The 18463-nt window shown below is 45.7% G+C and overlaps 1 protein-coding gene across 2 annotated transcripts in view; it reads right to left on the bottom strand.

The window, feature by feature from the left end:
- Positions 1-2339: 2339 nt before the first annotated feature.
- LOC126539904 (alkaline phosphatase-like) overlaps positions 2340-18463 on the bottom strand; it is a 163012-nt gene continuing 146888 nt past the window's right edge. For both annotated transcript variants that reach the window (XM_050186722.2, XM_050186721.3), the window contains exons 5-8: positions 16712-16852; positions 15866-16057; positions 8841-8948; positions 2340-6118 (exon numbers count right to left, since the gene is read on the bottom strand). In XM_050186722.2, the coding sequence (XP_050042679.2) occupies positions 5832-6118; positions 8841-8948; positions 15866-16057; positions 16712-16852 (728 nt within the window). In that variant the 3' untranslated portion in view covers positions 2340-5831. The remainder of the gene's footprint in view (positions 6119-8840; positions 8949-15865; positions 16058-16711; positions 16853-18463) is intronic.

Raw genomic sequence — 18463 nt, 5'->3', positions numbered from 1 at the left:
CAAACACAAGAACGTTTCCAAGCCATTCGCTACGATTGGCATTGCTCCAGGCAACATACGCAAACACATATGCTCCCATTCCTCGCGTGCCAACTCTCAGGATGCCGTCAAATTGCTATCATAGATATTTCACGTAGACTGGTTAAGAATCCTACATGCCCGAGCTTTTCGCGGCTAAACTTCACTCTATCTTCAAAGAAGTGTGTGGCAATATTGCATGTCTCAGTCAGGAGGTTCTGTTAGCAGTTGCTCAATAAGTATCACGTTAGTTTTGACATCCATGCTGTTTAATTCCGTTGTTGAGCCTTGCTCAATGAACTACTTATTGCCACACACTACTCGGACTAAATAGCTGTTCCCATGACACTCAGCGGTCGTAGCTTCTGCGGTAGTTTGTTCAGAAAAAGAATAGTACTTTTTTTTAGTTTGTGGAAATCGACACATTTTTCCTCGTGTTACCATAATTGGCACCTGCGGGGTAAAGTGGCAATTTTTTCATGAGCACTATAAATGAAATAAGGTTTGTAATGCTTTATTCAACATATTCGATTAACCTTTATGTGCAGCTGATCAGCCACACAAGTGCCTGCAGATAGATCTCATATCCGCAACTTTTCCGAAAAAGGTACAGCTGCTGGATGGGGCAGTCATGCCACTGATAACACAGCAATATGCAGGGTAATAGTTTTAACTTTTCAGGATTACTTGAAAATTGCTTGGGGCTGATCGCATAACTGTTGTCCTTGAGCTAAACTTAATCTTGGAAGCTTAAAAATGATCACCTCATATACTGTGTTACGTTTCGTCTACGACGCGCGGTATAGCCGGCGCGGATGCAACGGACGCCGGGGCTTCGTTAAAAGCGGCGGACATTTTGGCACGTTCAGCGCTGCCGCAACGCCTCCCCGCCAAGCGCGTCCAGGCATGTTTCAATGCCACGCGTCTTCGTGTGTGCGTGTATACATGTTGGTGCCCACGCTTGTCAAAGCGCGGCAGCCGGGGAGAGGAGCTCCCCAAGTGTGAAGCGAGGAGGACTGACCGGCGCCGGCCCGGCGGATGCGTCACCTTCTAGTCTCAACGTGCCCGAGCGCCACCGTCACGTGGCCTCATCCCGAGACGTTCCTTCTTGCCCTCAACTCCGAGAGTATAAAAGCAGCTGCCCCCGGACGCCAAGGGAGGCTCCGATTTCTTCTGTCGAGTGACGTGCTCTCCCGTCCCTCCTCTTCGGTCGACCTGACCGGCCGCTCTTTTGCGATGCTAAAATAAACAAGCTGTTCTGTTAGCAGTCGACTCATCCTTTGCCAGCACCTTCGGATGCTTCCAGTTGTGCCACAGGCCGCCAGGCCAACGTTACCCTTGGGGCTTGCGACCCAGTTGCAACAACTGGCATAGCTTATACATAGATGCACCATGTAGGTGTGTTATTGTCGCTTCTTATATGTTATATAGGTAGCGTGGTTATCAAGATTGACAGAAACGTGACTAAGCTGGTGCAGAGTCATACCTGTCGCACATGTGGTTGTCGCCGCAGGATTACTCACACACACCGATCCTATCTGATCATGGTAATAAAGAAGTCAGAGAACTGATAGAAGCGTTACATGACAGATTACGAGACAGTGGCTCTTCAGCGACACTTGCGGCCTAGCATTCGACTACATAAAAGTCCCTTGTATTGTTGTCTTAGCGTTTGTCTTCCTTGCACTATTTGGCCAATCATACCGTACCTAAATAACATCTGTGTAGCTTGAAGCGAATTGATGGCTTTTTTCTTTTGTTCATTTTAACCGCTGTCAGTTTTTTTTTCATGCTCTCTGCCACTCTACCTCGTTGTTTTGCTCTCAACTTTTGTACAATGTAGGTTTACAAATTTTGTAAACGTACATTTGTAAGGTATTCTAGGTTTTTATGCTTTGTTGCTTCTGGTCCTATATATGTGTTTCCCACCACCAAGTGATTAGATTAGAGCTGACATTGGCTGCATTTACATTCTCTTCATCTATTTTTTTGGTCCTTGTTACATCGCGCAGCTTGTATAGCATAGTATGTACTTGGATATATGATCTACTGCAACACCATCGCATCATCTGACACTTTAATAATCCCTGAAAACTACATGTCAGTAAGGAAGTATAGTAAACTCAAATAAGAAAAAAATGCAGGTGCGTCTCAACAGCGGGAAAGCTGGGCAACCAGGTCGCGCCTTTTGCATTCTTACTGTTGGTTAAAGTCGAACCTACGATCACCAAACGGGCAAAATAACGCTGGTGGGGCCTTGCACTTATAGCTTCAAGTTCAAATACAGGTCGTGTGAAATGTTCAGTAAAACACAGCACGCATTGTATAGAAACGCTCTTTTATTCCACACGTAACAACTTTGCTTGTACACATAGTTTATCACAGTGTTTCTTTTGCATGGCTTTATACAAAGTCGACAGACATGGCACATTGCAAACAGCTCGGTGGGATGCAAGAGAAGTCGGAAAAACAGCGCTCATTGCGAACTAATTGCCTTACTCGGCTGCACCTAAAACAACGCGAACTCTTGAAGCTAAAAAATAATGGATAGAAAACATACCATGACATCAAAATGCATCAATATTACCTAGTTCAATTAAAATTATGTTCTATCATACTGCGGTGCATTCACTTAGAACAGCCCGTACGGAAATACAGGATGCATACATGAACCAAGGAACAACGTGTCACCAAACCAGTAGTCATAGAAATTAAAAAGTCGCATGACAGAAGAAGAAAGAAACGCCGCACAACACTTTTCACTAAATCAGCCTTGCACCACTCGATTCGAACAGTAAATTTCAATGAACTATTATATAATCACGTTACTTTTACCTAACTGGAATAGAATGCACAAAACAGAAGCTATATTCTGGATCTGTGTTCTTCTAGTACATATCCCAATCAAATGAACAGCCTTTGCTCAGTGGGCACTAATAAGGATGCAGATATGTTCACTGAGCACTGCAGCGTTTGCTGATCCGTACTTAATAGCATAGTGTAAGAAAAATCCACCATTTATACAGAGAACTAAGTAATGGTTGTTATGATATAAAGGTGTCATGACCAGCGAACTAGAGATCACGTCTTTAGAGTACCAAAGGAGCTCATAGATCATCGGCATTTGCAATCAAATGTGTGACGGGCATGTGATGTAATAACGAGTGTTTAATTAAAGAAATGCCAAGCTATCAGACAGAAATCACTTTTACAAAACTAACGTTGAAGTAAAGGATCAGGTGCTGCTGTTTTATTGTGGAGGTTCCCAGCTTAAGCATGCACCACATGTTCAAACAGCAGGTAGAACACCAAAGAAAACAGACTTCAAATGTAGTTGTGTATCCTGCCTTTCTGTGCTTGTATACGAGTTTTCCGTACAATTACTGGTCTGTATAATCGTGCATACAAGCTGAGGCGATTCAACAGTGAGGTAGTTTTTATATGCACAGCTTAAGAATAATTATTCTGATGCTACTACCTGAAAGTCAGGGGTAAAATACACACCACTTCTGATTTACCATACCTGTGAGATAGTAGAGTATTGCAACATGCAAGAACCAGCAGCACGGCATTTAACAATGACTTTCTGAACTAAGAAAGAAAGTGACAAAATTATGTGCAATAAAGATTATTCTATGGAAGCTAGAATAACAAAATAGAATTACAAAGAATGTTTCTGTACGTGCAAGCTACTAGACTATGCTCTCTCAGCAACTTCTGCAAATACCTAGAGAATCGACTGCTTCATTTGCCAAGGCACATTAGGTGTACTTAAGTACTGAGTCAAAAGCCAGATTATAAGTGTTCTGGCTGCTTTTAACTATATTGGTCCTATTGTAGTCTTCGAGATATACGAATCTAAAAAAAATTTCTCCGACTAGGAATCTGCTTGAGCTAAAAAATTAAAAGAATAATTGACTGCATGACATTTGTAAACGGGGCAGCCTCATGTAATGCAAGAACTGGTTCTCTGTATATATGCAGTTGGTATATGTGCAAAGACATCCCTGCGGAAAAGAAGGCACGCTGAAATGTTATTTGGATCTGGAGTAAGCACTATTATGCGGTATGCAAGCATTCAAATATCCGGGTTGAAGCACACCAAAAAAGTGCATGCAGGTTGAACGTGTGCTCGTAAGTCCTCCAGGAAACAAACATATCGGTGAGCTGCAGACGAGAATCCAAGCTGAATGCCAGCCTCCCTTACTGTCGCCATGTAAAAAACAGTAAACATGTGCCAAACACACACTGCCCAGCTCTATGAGTAATGCCATCTTTAAAGAAATACATGCTTCATTCTCATTTGCCCACAATACAGTGAACATAACTGACAATAAACGGAAGGCAACACATATTCCTCATAATGTTCCTCACAGCTTGCACACTTCCACCACCATTCAGCAACAACAACAGCCGATCAGACCATTACACAAAAACGTTCACAATGATAACAGGTCACTCCAACAATGCTCAGAAAGCAGGGCAATATTTTCTGAAAATTCCCGTCGACAGCATGATGCTCCACGCTATCCCAAGCGAGATGCTGGGATCCACTTCATTCATATCGAGACGTTCGTAAAAATAATAAGCTTTCTCACGATCGCCATGAATGCACATTGAAGACTAGAACGTGCAAGCCAATGCTGAAAGGATTTGCTCGCGGTTGCCTAACGCTCTATGCCTCAAGGGCCTTAGCACATGGCCACTTCGCTAGGCGCTTCTAGAAGTGTGGCTCCCACTTTATTTTCAATTCATATTCATGCTGTATCGCTTAAGTAAGCGGCTCGAAGAAAACAGTTTCCGGCGCTTTACTTATTCATAGTGATCGAAGTGAACCGCATAGTCCCAGTAAAAACTATGATACCTCTACATGCCGCGTGTCCTGAAAACATTTTTTTCACGCTGCATGTTTTATTTTTCGTCACATTGTAACTTTGCACTGCGACCAAAGCGGCCATTGGCTGCGTGTAACACGCGACATGTGCATTTGAACCGCATCTTTAATCCAAGCATCATACACAGAAGCTCATAGTTGGTAGTAACTTAGACGAAGAAACCTGCAAGACAAACACAGTGCCGCGTTTGCTTTACATGGTTCTTCGTCTAAGTCCCGTCAGTAATGCGCTTTCGCGACTAAGAATAGATTACCAACTCGCCCGATTTCGCAACCTGTAATGTTCGTAGTTTGTGTTTTCTAAATGCGGGTAGCTTGAGCACACTAACCGCAGGAATGAAACATATGTGAAAGCTTGCACTAGGCATTCTTGATACTGACCGGCATGACGCGAAGGCACTGGAAAATAAGAAAATTGCTCCCGGTAGCAAAAATCTCTGCAAAATGTCTGAGCCTTTGTTTTTGTGTAAAGTTAGACCGGGTGAGACTGAGGACATCACTCCGCGTAAGTAAAAAAATTTACGACCTTTCTTTAGCACCGCCGACGCAGGCTTACACCTTCGAAATACTAGAATATCGCGTATTACGGACATCTTTTTTTTTCCCCTTCCTTTTTGCCGTACTTAGTAAGCGTTGCCAAAAATGCCTTACGAACGCCAAATACATCGTCAATGCCATCTCGCTGTTCTCAGTTTTACCGTAACATCAACATTTAAGTAGCATTGTTTAAACTTTCCGCATTAATAAGTCAAGAATCCAGCGATTCAGTCGCACAATGCCGGCCATAACGTGCACGGGATAATGCGTGGCCGACCAACCTCGTTTTGTTCCCTCGTTCTGGCAGCACACGCTCCAAATGCGTGACTGCCAGAGGTAGCCAAAAAACATGCACGTCGTCAGGGCGGAGAAAGCAGTCGGGTCACCGCAGCAGGAGGGCGGTGAGCGACGAGGCAATCACGGCGACCAGCTGAGCCGCCGGGATCGCGGCGGCGCCGGCACCCGTTGTCTCGTCGGGCGTGGCACACTTGTCGCCCGTAAAGCGGCCAATGCAGGCAGCGTGCGCCATCACGTGCGGGATGTACGACTGGTCGTGAACGCCGGTGTAGAGGTGCGCCCAGGGCCCCGTGGCGTACACCGCCACGTCCTCGCCGCCATGGGTCTCCTCCTTGAGCGGGAAGGCAGACCGCTGCACGTAGTCGGGCTTCGCTGCACCACGGGGCAGAGAGAACGTCAACAGCACTGCCCCCTTTCTCGACCACTCGTGAAAAAATATTCACTCTTAGACATACGCTTTCATTTCCTGTGCTTACTATAGGTGCATTTTTTGTGGTGAGCCTTCTCAACGTTCCGCGCGCCTGTGTAGTGGGCTCTATTCGCCAGTATCCCGTTGCTGTAGCAATTCAGAGGAACTGCTGTGTTCATGCTATTGGGATATAATGACGGACTCGCAATTTGGATGAGGATTGGAGACGTTGCGACTCCGTTGTGTGGTCAGAACCTTAGTGGTGCGTGTGTAACACGGATCGTTCTGTTATCTGCACGAGCCATGCACGTACACTAGTAATTCTGAGGACATCTACTCAACTGAAATCAAACACCTTGTCGACGAGTTCGAGAGAGGAGCGTCTTTACATGCTCTGGGGCTGCCTGAGAGATGGACAGGTTTAGACTCCGAGGTATCTTCCGAAATCGTACAACATTCTAACGCAGATTAATCGTTCTGATCTGCTGCACAACTTATCTGCAAGGTGGGAGGGCCCCCGTGAAGAGTTTCCGCTGTGTCGACCATCTTCCCAGCTGCTGGGTGCCCACTTGCATTTCCAATTCAGTAAAGTTCAGCGGCATGCTAAGGGGAAACAGACGAATTCTCAATCGCGCAGTCGACCAGACTTAAGTTAGTCTAACAATGGCCGCCACGACAATGCGTCTTCTGTGTGAATGACCGCACCGACAAAGTCGTTTGATCGACCAGTGCGACAGTGGCCGACACGCTAAGGTTGTGCTCTAGAGTACAGATGTAAGTTCTAGTGTTTGCTTCATGAGTTGTAGTCGTACATTGGGCACGTGGCCCACGTATGTTTTCGGGAAGAAAAGCACACGTTCAACGACGTCTGACTTACACAGCATTTACGCGTTCGCAAACAAACTCTCAGGGTTTATACAATGTCTCATATTTCGCGCTGTCTTTATGAGAGGCATGCGTGAGCGATAACTAGGCGTTATTTAGTTACCGTTAGTCTTGTTTCCCTGGTAATCATATCTAATACACCTGTGGTCATGGTGAGAATCACGTACCTGGTTTATAGCTGCCTACGGTACAATGCGGAGAAGACTTTAAGACTGTTGCCCCAAATAACAGCTGCACTAAATGCTGCGATGCTTTGATTCCTCCATGTAGAACAGGCTTTCAAGATAGGTTGCGAAAACGATGCTGGCTTGTGGACCTAATTTACTTCCCGTACCTCTCTTGTTACATTTTATTTCATTAATTCCACGTATAGTGTAACAATTTAAACTACACCAACTCCTGCTTCAGCGGCCTTGACCTACTTTCTCTCTGTGGTTTCCACACACTTGAACAATTTCCGCAACATTTGCACTAAAGCGGGAAATTAGCTATTCCATCGCGTGTCACGAAGGGAAAACACGTGATGTCAGGATGACATCACGTGATGTCATCCTGTAGAGGAGCCAGTTGGGTAACTTTTTTTATTCTGTAGCTGAAACAGGCCTTCTCACGATATACAGACCCACAAGAGAATTTACCTTATGAAAGACTCTTCAAAAGTTCCAAACATAATTGCCTCAGCCAATCTCCTCACAAGAATCTTAAAGTCATTTGTTTGCAAAATAAATTGAAATAAGTGCGAGTACTCTAGGTTTTTTCCGGTGAATGTTCACACTAATTTCTGAAATAAGCTGAGTTTGCCCAGTATAGTTTTTCTCTTCGACAATAAAATACAAAGACGTATGTGCATTTTTTGCTTGTCGCAGCAGTTGCTTAGGCCGGTAGCATAAAATTTCCGGCGGTAAGCTTTATGTCTGCTTTTTTTCTTCTTCTTTTTTTTTTTTTTTGCTGCTGCCGATGATTGTCGCCTACAAAAATAGTCAATATTCGGAACAAAAATAAGGCGCGGTGTCGGCCTCTTCATTTACTAGTGAAGAAGCAACCCAGCGTAATTTTACAAGAGAAACTAATGTGCCACAACACCTTAGTTGCGTGTCTATGTGTCCCTTTATTTGCCTTGATACGACAGCTATTTTTCGTTTCCCACACCACTGCACGTCTCGGTGACACAGCTTCGAAGTGCAGATATCAAATTCGCGCACATTATGACCCTGCATCTTCATCGCGCTCCTTGTTTCATCTTTCCGTTTTAACCAGCTTTGAATAAGATAAAGTGAACTTGTAAGAGTTGACATCAACAGGTCAAGCTGTACGACACAGTTTAAGTCGATGACACTACATGCTGAATATACTCACGCAAGATGAAAGCACGCAGATCTGGGCCCATATTCACAAAAATGTCTCGCGCTAAAATTGTTTGCAAGAACAATTGCAACCCGTCCTCATGTTGGACCTATCATTATCGAAGGTGGCCGGTCAATGGCAATGAACACATACCAACAGAAAGCTTTGCAAATACGACCACATACGGCGTTTTCTGCACCAGCTTACTGTAGGGATATTAGAGAGTAAAAAAAAAAACGAAAGTAACAATGCTGATATATTCACACGTTTTCTTTGAATAAAGCAGTTAATTGGCAGCCGATGTACATCCGCACATATGATTAAGTGCGCACAGCTCAATAAATGTGTTGCACAAGTGAATGTGTGTGCGAAGCGGAGAGAAATTCAGGAGCGTCGAACGAACAGAAAAACACAACAAAGAATGGTAGGAAAGGGTGCGTGAGAAGAGCTGCTTACCAACTTCTTCGTTTGTGAAGTTTTCTTTGGGAAGAGCGAAACCGGGGCCGTTTCCATAGGTGAGGACAGTGAACGGCAGCTGGTCGATGTCTGAATATCCAGCAATACCTGCAGAACGCAACACATAAAGAAGCAGTGGTTAGGCTAGTACAGAGTTTCTTTAGGACTTCGTTACTAAAGAGCGAAGCCACAAAATATAGCAAATGCGAAGATAGGCAAGCTACCAAAATGGCGCAGCGAATGACTGAGGGAGTTGAATGAAATTGTGCATGTTGGCAACTATGTGTACCTTGCTTCTACAGTAACAAAAGAAGATAACATGAGGGGATACGGAAAATGTCCCGACAATAAAGCACTCTTCCCAGGCGTGTTAAGGACACAATATATATATATATATATATATATATATATATATATATATATATATATATATATATATCGTAACAAAACGGCACGTTCTACAGTTTCTTCTGTCAAGAGTAGGTCACTTATTCAAGTCAATCGATTAAAAAATCAGTATGTCGACTAATTTTTGACCTTACCAACCAATGTTCAGTGTAACCAGGTAAAGAAGTTCACATCGGCAAGTCTAAAAGCGAGTGTACGCTTTTCACGCACATAAATGCGTCATCCACCTTGCACCGCAACTTGTTTTCCGAACTCATGTTTTTTTCTCATTTCTTTAGACAGTGTTTGTCGTTCTCAAATTAACTGTCGCCATAAGTTTAACACACCTGCTGACATGATATCGAAGAATATTGCTTTTAGATCAACGGTGATAATTTTAACAGGCTTCTATTTCCCGCCACACGCAACAACTTCATTATGTATTGATACATTGCTTCTTACAATATTGCGCTCAATCTGACGAAACACACATTCCACGTAAATACTACATCGGCGACATACGAAATCAAGCAGAGAGAATTAGCAAATTTTTGTAGTCATACGACACATGCAGCGCTAATTTGCAGCTTTTCAAGCATGCTACCATTACGTCACGTGCTTCAGCACAAACTGACTTTAGTGATGCACACTTTTCGCCGTACATTGCTTCAGTGTAAGCGAGATGGTGCTTCCAGCAACTACGGCCTAAGAACTTATCTAGGGAACTTGGAGCGTAAAGTTACTAAGGGGAGCATGCAGAGTAAGTCTATGCGAGCTATTTCTTGCCTCAGGGCCCACCGCGTAGCCTCAGCGGCGGTTCGATTCCAGTTCGCAGCGGTCGCGTTCCAATAAGAGCGTAAGGCAAAAAAAAAAACAAAAACACGCTCCTGCACGTAGAAAAACATACAGTTAAAAAACACCAAGCAGTCAAACTGAATCCGAAATACCACACTATGCTGTCCCTCTATGCGCGAGTGGTGCCTTTGGACATTAAATCTCATAATTTGACATATGTGATTTCATGCTTCAAGCAAATGTGCACTGTACATTTGTCTGCGCGCTCACAGTGCCGCGCCCGCAAGACCCCTGTTTCTCCACAAGGTTCAGGTATTGGGCCAGTTGCCGACTTTCCTATTCGTTATAAATAAATAAATAAATAAATAAATAAATAAATAAATAAATAAATACCACTGTTCAAAAGATGTGTGCCTTCACCGGATTCTCCATTGTTCAGAGCTGGCTTGGCGTTAGCCCTATCTTATAACCATAGAAAACGGAGACAAATCTGTAGAACAATGCCGTTAGCTCAGCGCATAGTACACATTTAGATAGCAGCCCTAATACTTCGAGTCCTTAGTGCAAATATAAGTTGGGTAAACATAAATTGATGTGCTAATGGATATATGCTAAATAGCTACCGGTCGAATGTTAGAAGACGACCACGCCTTCCTATTTAGCGTCGGCAAACCTATTTCGTTCAAACCAACTTCGTTATTTTTCTTTGTCGCATAAACATACACCGTAAACGAAAACAAACGCACCTAGGTGCTTTTAACAGGTTTTAACAGTGCATTAGTCGGCACTCCTCATGGCTGACGGCTTGTTTACATCTGTGAAGGGGCGTTCCGCGACAGCTTTTTGTCAATTTGTTCCCCGTATTTCCTTGCAGAAAGTGTTATAGGCGTGCCTGAAGCTCACTGCATCTCAGCTTCAAGTAAGCTGTGATCACTTTGCTGACAACGATGAACGCAAGAGCCACGTTTTCAAGTGCGGAAGAAGGCTTAGGTATACCTCGAAGCTGCTCATTCACTCGTGATGTAGGCATAGGTTTCTCACTGTTTTCGGGGTGCGTGACCATGCCTTGTATTTTTTAATACGTGCAATGCGACTTTTATGTCCTTTTGGGCACATGCTGACAACGTCCGGTGTAATGTTTGAAAGGACCGCGTAGCATTGGCAACAGCAGCCACTTTTCGCGCGACGACGTCCGTGCTAGTCGCACAAGAATGGCGTACTTCAGTTCGTTGCGTTGTTGTGTTGCCAGTGAGAGAAATCGGAGTGCAAGCAGCAACTGTTTCTGTGTATCTGTGTACGAACATCCTAGCCCAATAAAAACGGTAGGACATAAGTATGCGTACTCTAAATAAAGCTCCTTACTGAGCGATGTGTATTGCATTGTTATGCTGCATTTTGGTTTTGGTCACGTCGTTGCTTCCCATACTGAATTAACATTATGCTCTATCATAGACACTGATTTAGAAGCGTGCCTGCTGGCTCCGAGTTTGAGGATTCGCTCGACAGATCAGTGATGTAGCTCCTTTTCACAACCGAGAGACATTGCGTGGACGCTGAGCATCTATAGTGCCATCTAGAAAATATATGACTGCGCACTTTTCGGTGTTAAGTCAGCTGCTGCGAGTCATGCACACAAATCTTTTGCTACGCTACCGCTATCTCGCACAAAGTTGATTTTGCCAGGAAGCACACGCGCTTGCATTTTTCTTGCTTACGGTAACTAACGCACTACCTCTTGGCGGCGAACGCCGAAAGTGTGCGAAGTCGCTTCAGCACTCACGGAATCGCATGCTAATTTTGAAAAATGACGCCATTAACTTTTTCCCCCACTATTTTCAATTAATAGTTTTGTTTTGATTAAGGTTTTGATTTCAGACAGGCAGGTCTCGTATAAGCGAGCATGTGAGTCGTAATTCTGAAAACAGCACAGCTGTTCGCTAGGTAGTTTTGAGGCACAGAGTATCGTGGCTATAGACCGTTTTTTCGTAGGCGCCGCCATATTGTGAACGCAGTGGCGCCGCCTATGAGCAGCGCTATACTGGCTTGGGTGAAAGCATTCTTTTGCATGGCAGGTATACGCTCGGCGGTATGTTCTGGCGTTTGTTTTCGCGGTCGTCCGGTCTGTTTAGTATGACGTGCGTCTTCTACGTGGTAAACGGTCCTGTGAGACATGCTGAAGTGGTTTAAGGCGTCATGGCCGGAATTTGTACTGGCGTTGAGGTGGACGGAACACGCAGCGCGATGTGTGCGCGCATATCTGAGCCTACAATCAGCCTCGGAGATCAATTATGTATTTCTGAATGTTCCAATCACTAATGTGACCTTATTGCAGTAATATCCTCTATTTCTAAGCGGCGGTTTAGGAGCCATGACACATACGCGACGATCGTAACAGCGTGGGTACCGTTCTGCTACGATAGGAGCTGTGCTGTTATACTTTGACAAGCGTTCAAACTGTTCGCTGCAGGTTACACTGCGTGACTACTTGGTTGGATGGATGAGGTTTCCACCTATGAATAAAATAGTTTTGGCTAGTAATAGCATCATACCTTACAGTCTGAATTAAGCTTGTCCAGCAAAGCGACCGTTTACGAACTGCGCGAGCGTCCTAAGCAGTAGTAGGTGCTGGATTACAGATATCTTTGTTCTATATAGCGCATGGTCCAAGCATACGGCATCAGCGGTTATATATTTATAAACGTTGTGCTGCGTTAGCCCGTTTTCTGTCGCTCTTTAGAGAAAGAGGATGATAGCCGAATTTTTTTTCGGTTGTGTTCGTTCAGTTCTCTACGACGCACTCACACGTATTAGGGAACTCTCGCGCTCAAAAATAGCCATCGCATTTTTTATGCGAACCCTCTCATATATTATATGGCTGTATACAGGCCAAAAAGGCAATGCCGAAGCACACAGCTTATATATACACGTATCGTGCTGGCTCACCAACCGCAGTGATCGCTGTGTTGAGCAGCGCCATGGGCCACATGCAGCAAGGCTAGCGTAGACATATGGTAATTTCAAGCATACTAGACTTGAAATGCGTGAGAACGATGCCAGTGTATCACAAATATTTGATAGCGCCTGCCGCTCAGATATTTCGTGGTTGCCTTAGGTTGGCCGTGCAGAGCACGCGCTTTTATGTTTTACTCCCTACGCCAATCGATCAGACAGTGAGCTGATTTACCATTTAATGCTGGTAATACAGACACGCCGGTTTCCTTTGTTGAATTAAAATCGATTTAAGCAAAATAGTAAAGAACACATACAGGCACAGCGACTGATAATGCGCGTACACCGCGGCTGATTATGCGCGTCACATTTTTGCGCCCCCAAGACATAATTCCGCCTACAGTAGTTACCGATGCACCGAAAGGCTTCCCTGGCGACCTTATATGAACGAACATGGCGTAAATTTCGAAAAGTAAGATCTAAAACATCTCGAAATCGTTCCGGCGCCACGCGACAGCAATACTTTCAAGCAGCGCCGCGCCGGATCGCCCAAGCCAGAGAGGAGGAAAGGCTCTCCGCCCGCCCTATCCTCCTCACCCGATGAAACGGTCTATATATACTGGCAGCGTTGCTTCTTGTGTGTCGCGTGTACGTTGGATGTCTTTCAGGGTTCTGCATTGGGCGTTTCTCAAATGTTTAGGTATGTCATGATTAATGTGCTTTCATTGACTTACTTCGTTGAATTTGACGCGGTGTTGTGCGTGTATCTCGACATTTGAACAGTAGCCTCTGCATATAAAAATCATCACGCACAGGAACGCGATACCTCTTTTTACACTCCCGTTGCACCTCGAAAAAACTCCGTGCAGTGCCAAGATAAAAATAAAAAAGCTCCCATGGTTGCACGGAAAAATTCCGCTCGCACGAAATAAAATTCTACTCTGATCCTACGGAGCATAGTAAACTCCTCCCTAGAGGACAAGCATGATACTCCCACCTGGGTGTCCTTTCCGTTTACAGTGTATGCGGTAGACGTGTTGTTCGGCATCGCATCAAGCGGCCAACGCCGTGCCGACCTGTACTGCTAAGACAACAGAGGCTGCCGCGGCGTCACGAAGTGCATTCCAGCAATTTCGCAGAACTCGAGCCAACCGTACTTGCTATTGCTGTCGTCGTCTGCGTCCCTACCTGCTGTCGCAGTTGCAAACTGCAGCGGAGAGCCCCGTTCGCAGTCCGACAGCAGCACGCGGAAGCCGCAACAAGGAAGATCCACCATCATACTTCCACGACAATTCGTCGGTGCAAAGTTGCTCTTGCTGACGCGATCGCTCCTTAGTTGTACGTCCTAGGCAGCTGTTTCAGAGTGGACCTTTCGGCGCGGGCCTTCATCGCAAGGCGCGCGCATCCCCGTCATCGTCAGACACTGCGACCGCTGCCGCATCTTGACGGCACCCGCAGGACTGCGCTGCATACCGGCGTGGAATGCACCAGTTGCTGCTGCAGTTTTCCATCGCATCTGCCAGGACGCTTCGCCAACGCCTTCCTTCGCACGGTCTCCCCGCCGTAAGGGGAATATTTATGTAAGCAGGGATGGGGGAGGCCTCGTGCCCCATGACCGTCGCACACGCGACAAGCGTCGCGTACTGTGCAAGCGCCGGGATGTTTGGGGAGAAGGGGAAACCTTTCTTTAGCGTGCGGCGCACGGGAATCGCAAGCACTATTTGCGCCACCGGGCGTGTCATGTGAGATCCTTCCAACATTGCCCGAGTCTCTTTGGTACACTGCAAGCGGCGAGTGCGGAAGGTTCTGCTGCCACTCCTGTTTTCTCGCACCGGATAAGTCAGCCACGTTAGTGTTAGTTGCAAGTGTAGCAGATGCTTTCCGAGTGTACACGTGGTTTTTGTCCGTTGTTTCCTCAAGCTGGGCAGACGTACGCGAATCGTGGTGCGCGGTGTGCCGAGACGTAGCACTGTTGGCATCACCATTTATGCCTGCAACCTATAGCAAGCGTTCAATCCTGAGCACTTTATACGTTTTTTTGTGTGTGTGTTCCCCTGCTACCGTCTGAGGGGCAGCAGATATTTAACAAGGTTAGCAATGGCACAGCTCTCCATCTGATGTAGCCAGCACAGTTGGTCATAGCACGTAGAGCGAGTGCAGCTTTCGTTTACCTGGCTGCGCACAACCTCAACCACCCATACCTCCGCTCTGATTGTTTCAAGCTTCCAAATCAGCAGAGGTGTTACAGGAAATGGTTACATCACTTTCTTGCTGCGTTTTTCGCAGCGCTAGTGCCCTTATGCACCAGCAATTAGTTACCAGTTTGTCTACGGAAACGTTAATCTTCATTTGTCAGTCACTCTGAAATTTCGTTATTGTTATTCATTCTGGGAAACCCACTGCGGTGGCTGAGCGGCTATGGCGTTCACCTGCGGGGTACGAGGGAGCGGGTTCGGCTCTCATTTCCTGCAATGACCGCCACATCATGATGGAGGCGAAATGCACAACGCTCGTGTGCCCTGATTGAGGTCCACGGTAAGAAAACCCAGGTGATCCAAATTAATCTGGAGGATTCCACTACTGTGTCTGTCACAGTCCCCCTTTTATTTTGGGACTCGAGATACCTAGAATCCATGATTGAATGAATGAATTAACAAGTGCAAAAATAGATCAGTCAAATTAGAGAAATTCAAAATTGAAATGTTCGATTCTTTTTCTCGATTTTCTACGAACTGCTTCAAACACTCCAGAGTTCTGAGTTATGGCAAACGTGATTGACTGAGAAAACGTTGTGCTGAATTCGGGGCAAAGAAAATCCCCGAAGACGTTTTCGTAGGCGACCCTTTTGTGGCAGCTGCTCAGGGGCTCAAAAACCGCGCCCGGCATGCACTCACCTAGGATGTTGGTGCCTCTCTTCGGGTATCCACCCATGGTGAAAGTATGCGAGTGGTCCGCAGTCACCACCAGAAGAGACTCGTCCGTTTTTAGCGTGTTGCGCGTCTCCTGAACGGCCTGGTCGAACTCCAGGGCTTCTTCCAAGGCTGAACCACCCTTGCTTTTGTGGTGGGCCATGTCGATTCGCGCTCCTGTTCGGGTAATACGGGAAGGAATAAAGATCTCGTTCCATACCTTCTATACCAGGCATTTTATTTTCATGTTTTGAAGTGTCACTCGTTATTAGAGTGATTTACAGCACAGAAACGGGTAACCTGTTTTTGGTTGGCCTGAAAAAGACGCTGTTTGTTCAATAAAAAACACCTTTGCTGTAGTTGTCGTTACCTCCAGTTTTATTTCTTTTCTACAAGGGCGGAGGGAGCACATATTAACACATTTTATCGGTTCAATTCAAGAATGCGACATGTCTGCCCACGATCTGGGTACTCCTTAGCGTGGGAACGCAATGAGATATATGTTAAATGGCAGTAATTCGTGCGATCTGGTCTATCGTACTGAGATCCTAAGTACCGTAAGAAACAAAAGGACTGAAATAAGAAAGACGACCCACACACTGTGTTAACTGCAGCGTGTCTAAACTAAATATCCAAGTATGAAGGTGGATGTCACCGCCGCGATTGTCCAAATCAAGAGCGTCTAGAGAGCTAGCATTAGGCAGGAAAAGTTCCCCGAAAGCATCGCGCCGTAGCTTTACTTATGTGCAGCGTGGAGACAATTAACAAGACCACTCCCGGAATGGCGAAGGGAAGCCCTTGGAATGTGGCCTGCACGTGTCGTTTGCTTACCTTCGACGAGCAGCACAAATCCCTTGGGCGCTTTCTTAAGGATCTCCACAGCGACTCTGGTCATCTCCGGTAGGGTGGGCTTTGTGGTATCCGGGTTGCTGCGCTCGATCACGTAGGGCACGTGGTCGTTGTCGAAGATCCCTGCCCGAAGAAAGGCAGACGTCAAGTTTGTCTTGGACGCACACTGAACGTTTTCAAAGTGGAAACCACAACGAGCTGCACAGGTCAACAGCCTTAGGAGAAATCATCGTCATCAGCCTATTTTATGTCCACTGGCAGGACGAAGTCCTCTCCCTGCGATCTCAAATTACCCCTGTCTTGCGCTAGCTGATTCCAGCTTGTGTCTGCAAATTTCCTAATTTCTTCACTCCACTTAATTTTCTGCCGTCCTCGACTGCACTTCCCTTCCCTTGGCACCCATTCTCTAATGGTCCACCAGTTATCTGCCCAACACATTGCGCTGGGCTGGATATACTCGTGGATGTAAACGAAGTCTGTCCCAAAAGTTTATGCAGTGAGTCAGAGAAAAAGTAATGGCTCTCCTGTAAACGAGAGTAGATGTAAGCATGACATAGCTACCGGCAAGGTATATTTGTTGGAGATGATACTAGCCACAATTATAAAATTGATACAGTGCTTCTTCCCAACCACACACCCTAGCACACGACGCCACACCCCAGCACATGAACCTGCTTTGAATGTTATTGCAAGTGTCGTCTCGACCAAACAGCTACACGCGGCGCGCCGGACGCTGCCGGCTTCGTCAGGCCGCAGAATTCACGGACTGCTTGCGTTCACCACGGAACCCCGTCTCAGCACCAAAAGATGACCAAAAAGTGTACCTCTTGAACGTCGCTATTGGAAAAGACTTGATCGTAATAGAAGTTACAGATTGAGTGATATTGTGAAGAAGCACAGTAAGAACTTGGAAGCAGTATTCTGTAACTTACGGTAAAAAACGACGTACAGCGCGAAGGACAAGGACTGCGAGAGACAACAACACAGCGCAGTGTTTGTCGTCTCTGGCAGCCCTTATCCTTCGCGCTGTACGTCATTTTTCCACGAATTACCATCTATTTCAAGCAACCGCCCTAGTTTTTGTAACTTGTTTGGCCAGTAACTAGCGCATGCAGAGCGGTTCTGTACAAAGGGTTGGGGGCCAGAGACCGCATGTTCTTAAGTTTTGACTAGTAACCGAGACGGCCTCGCTTTGCCCGCGAAAAGGCTCTGGCTTTTGGTTCAAGGTTACTTGAAGGTCACCGTCAACAGGAGCTAAAATCACTTCATGCTTGAAATGGGAGACGTTGCAGCGCCGTCACTCTCTCTCCACTAGAAAGAACCCGGTTGACCTCTAGTACGAGCTAGACTGCTGGATAACAAGGCAGAATTTTATGCGCCTACTTTTTTTGGAACACATATTTAGGATGTCAAAATGCAGATTCATAGACAGATGGAACAAAGAATCTGTGTAAATTTTCTTGTGAAATTTGGAAACAATGGTGCCGAAATTTACTAAATTTTCGAGAACGCTTATCTAAAGGATGCACTAAAGTAAAGCGTAGTATTCAAGTGGGTTCAGCGTTTTCGGGATGGCGGTGACGAAACAAAGAACGTTGCAAGACCAAGCCGCCCCTCCACCTCGTGCGAAGGTGAAAACATTGATCGTGTGCATTTCATTATACTCAATTACCACCGAATAACTATTTCATAATAGCAGGACTTCGGTTGGTGAAAAAACGTCCTTTCACCATA

Source organism: Dermacentor andersoni, chromosome 2, assembly GCF_023375885.2.
Source record: "Dermacentor andersoni chromosome 2, qqDerAnde1_hic_scaffold, whole genome shotgun sequence".
Taxonomy (NCBI): domain Eukaryota; kingdom Metazoa; phylum Arthropoda; class Arachnida; order Ixodida; family Ixodidae; genus Dermacentor; species Dermacentor andersoni.
This window is presented reverse-complemented; position numbering and strand designations above follow the sequence as displayed.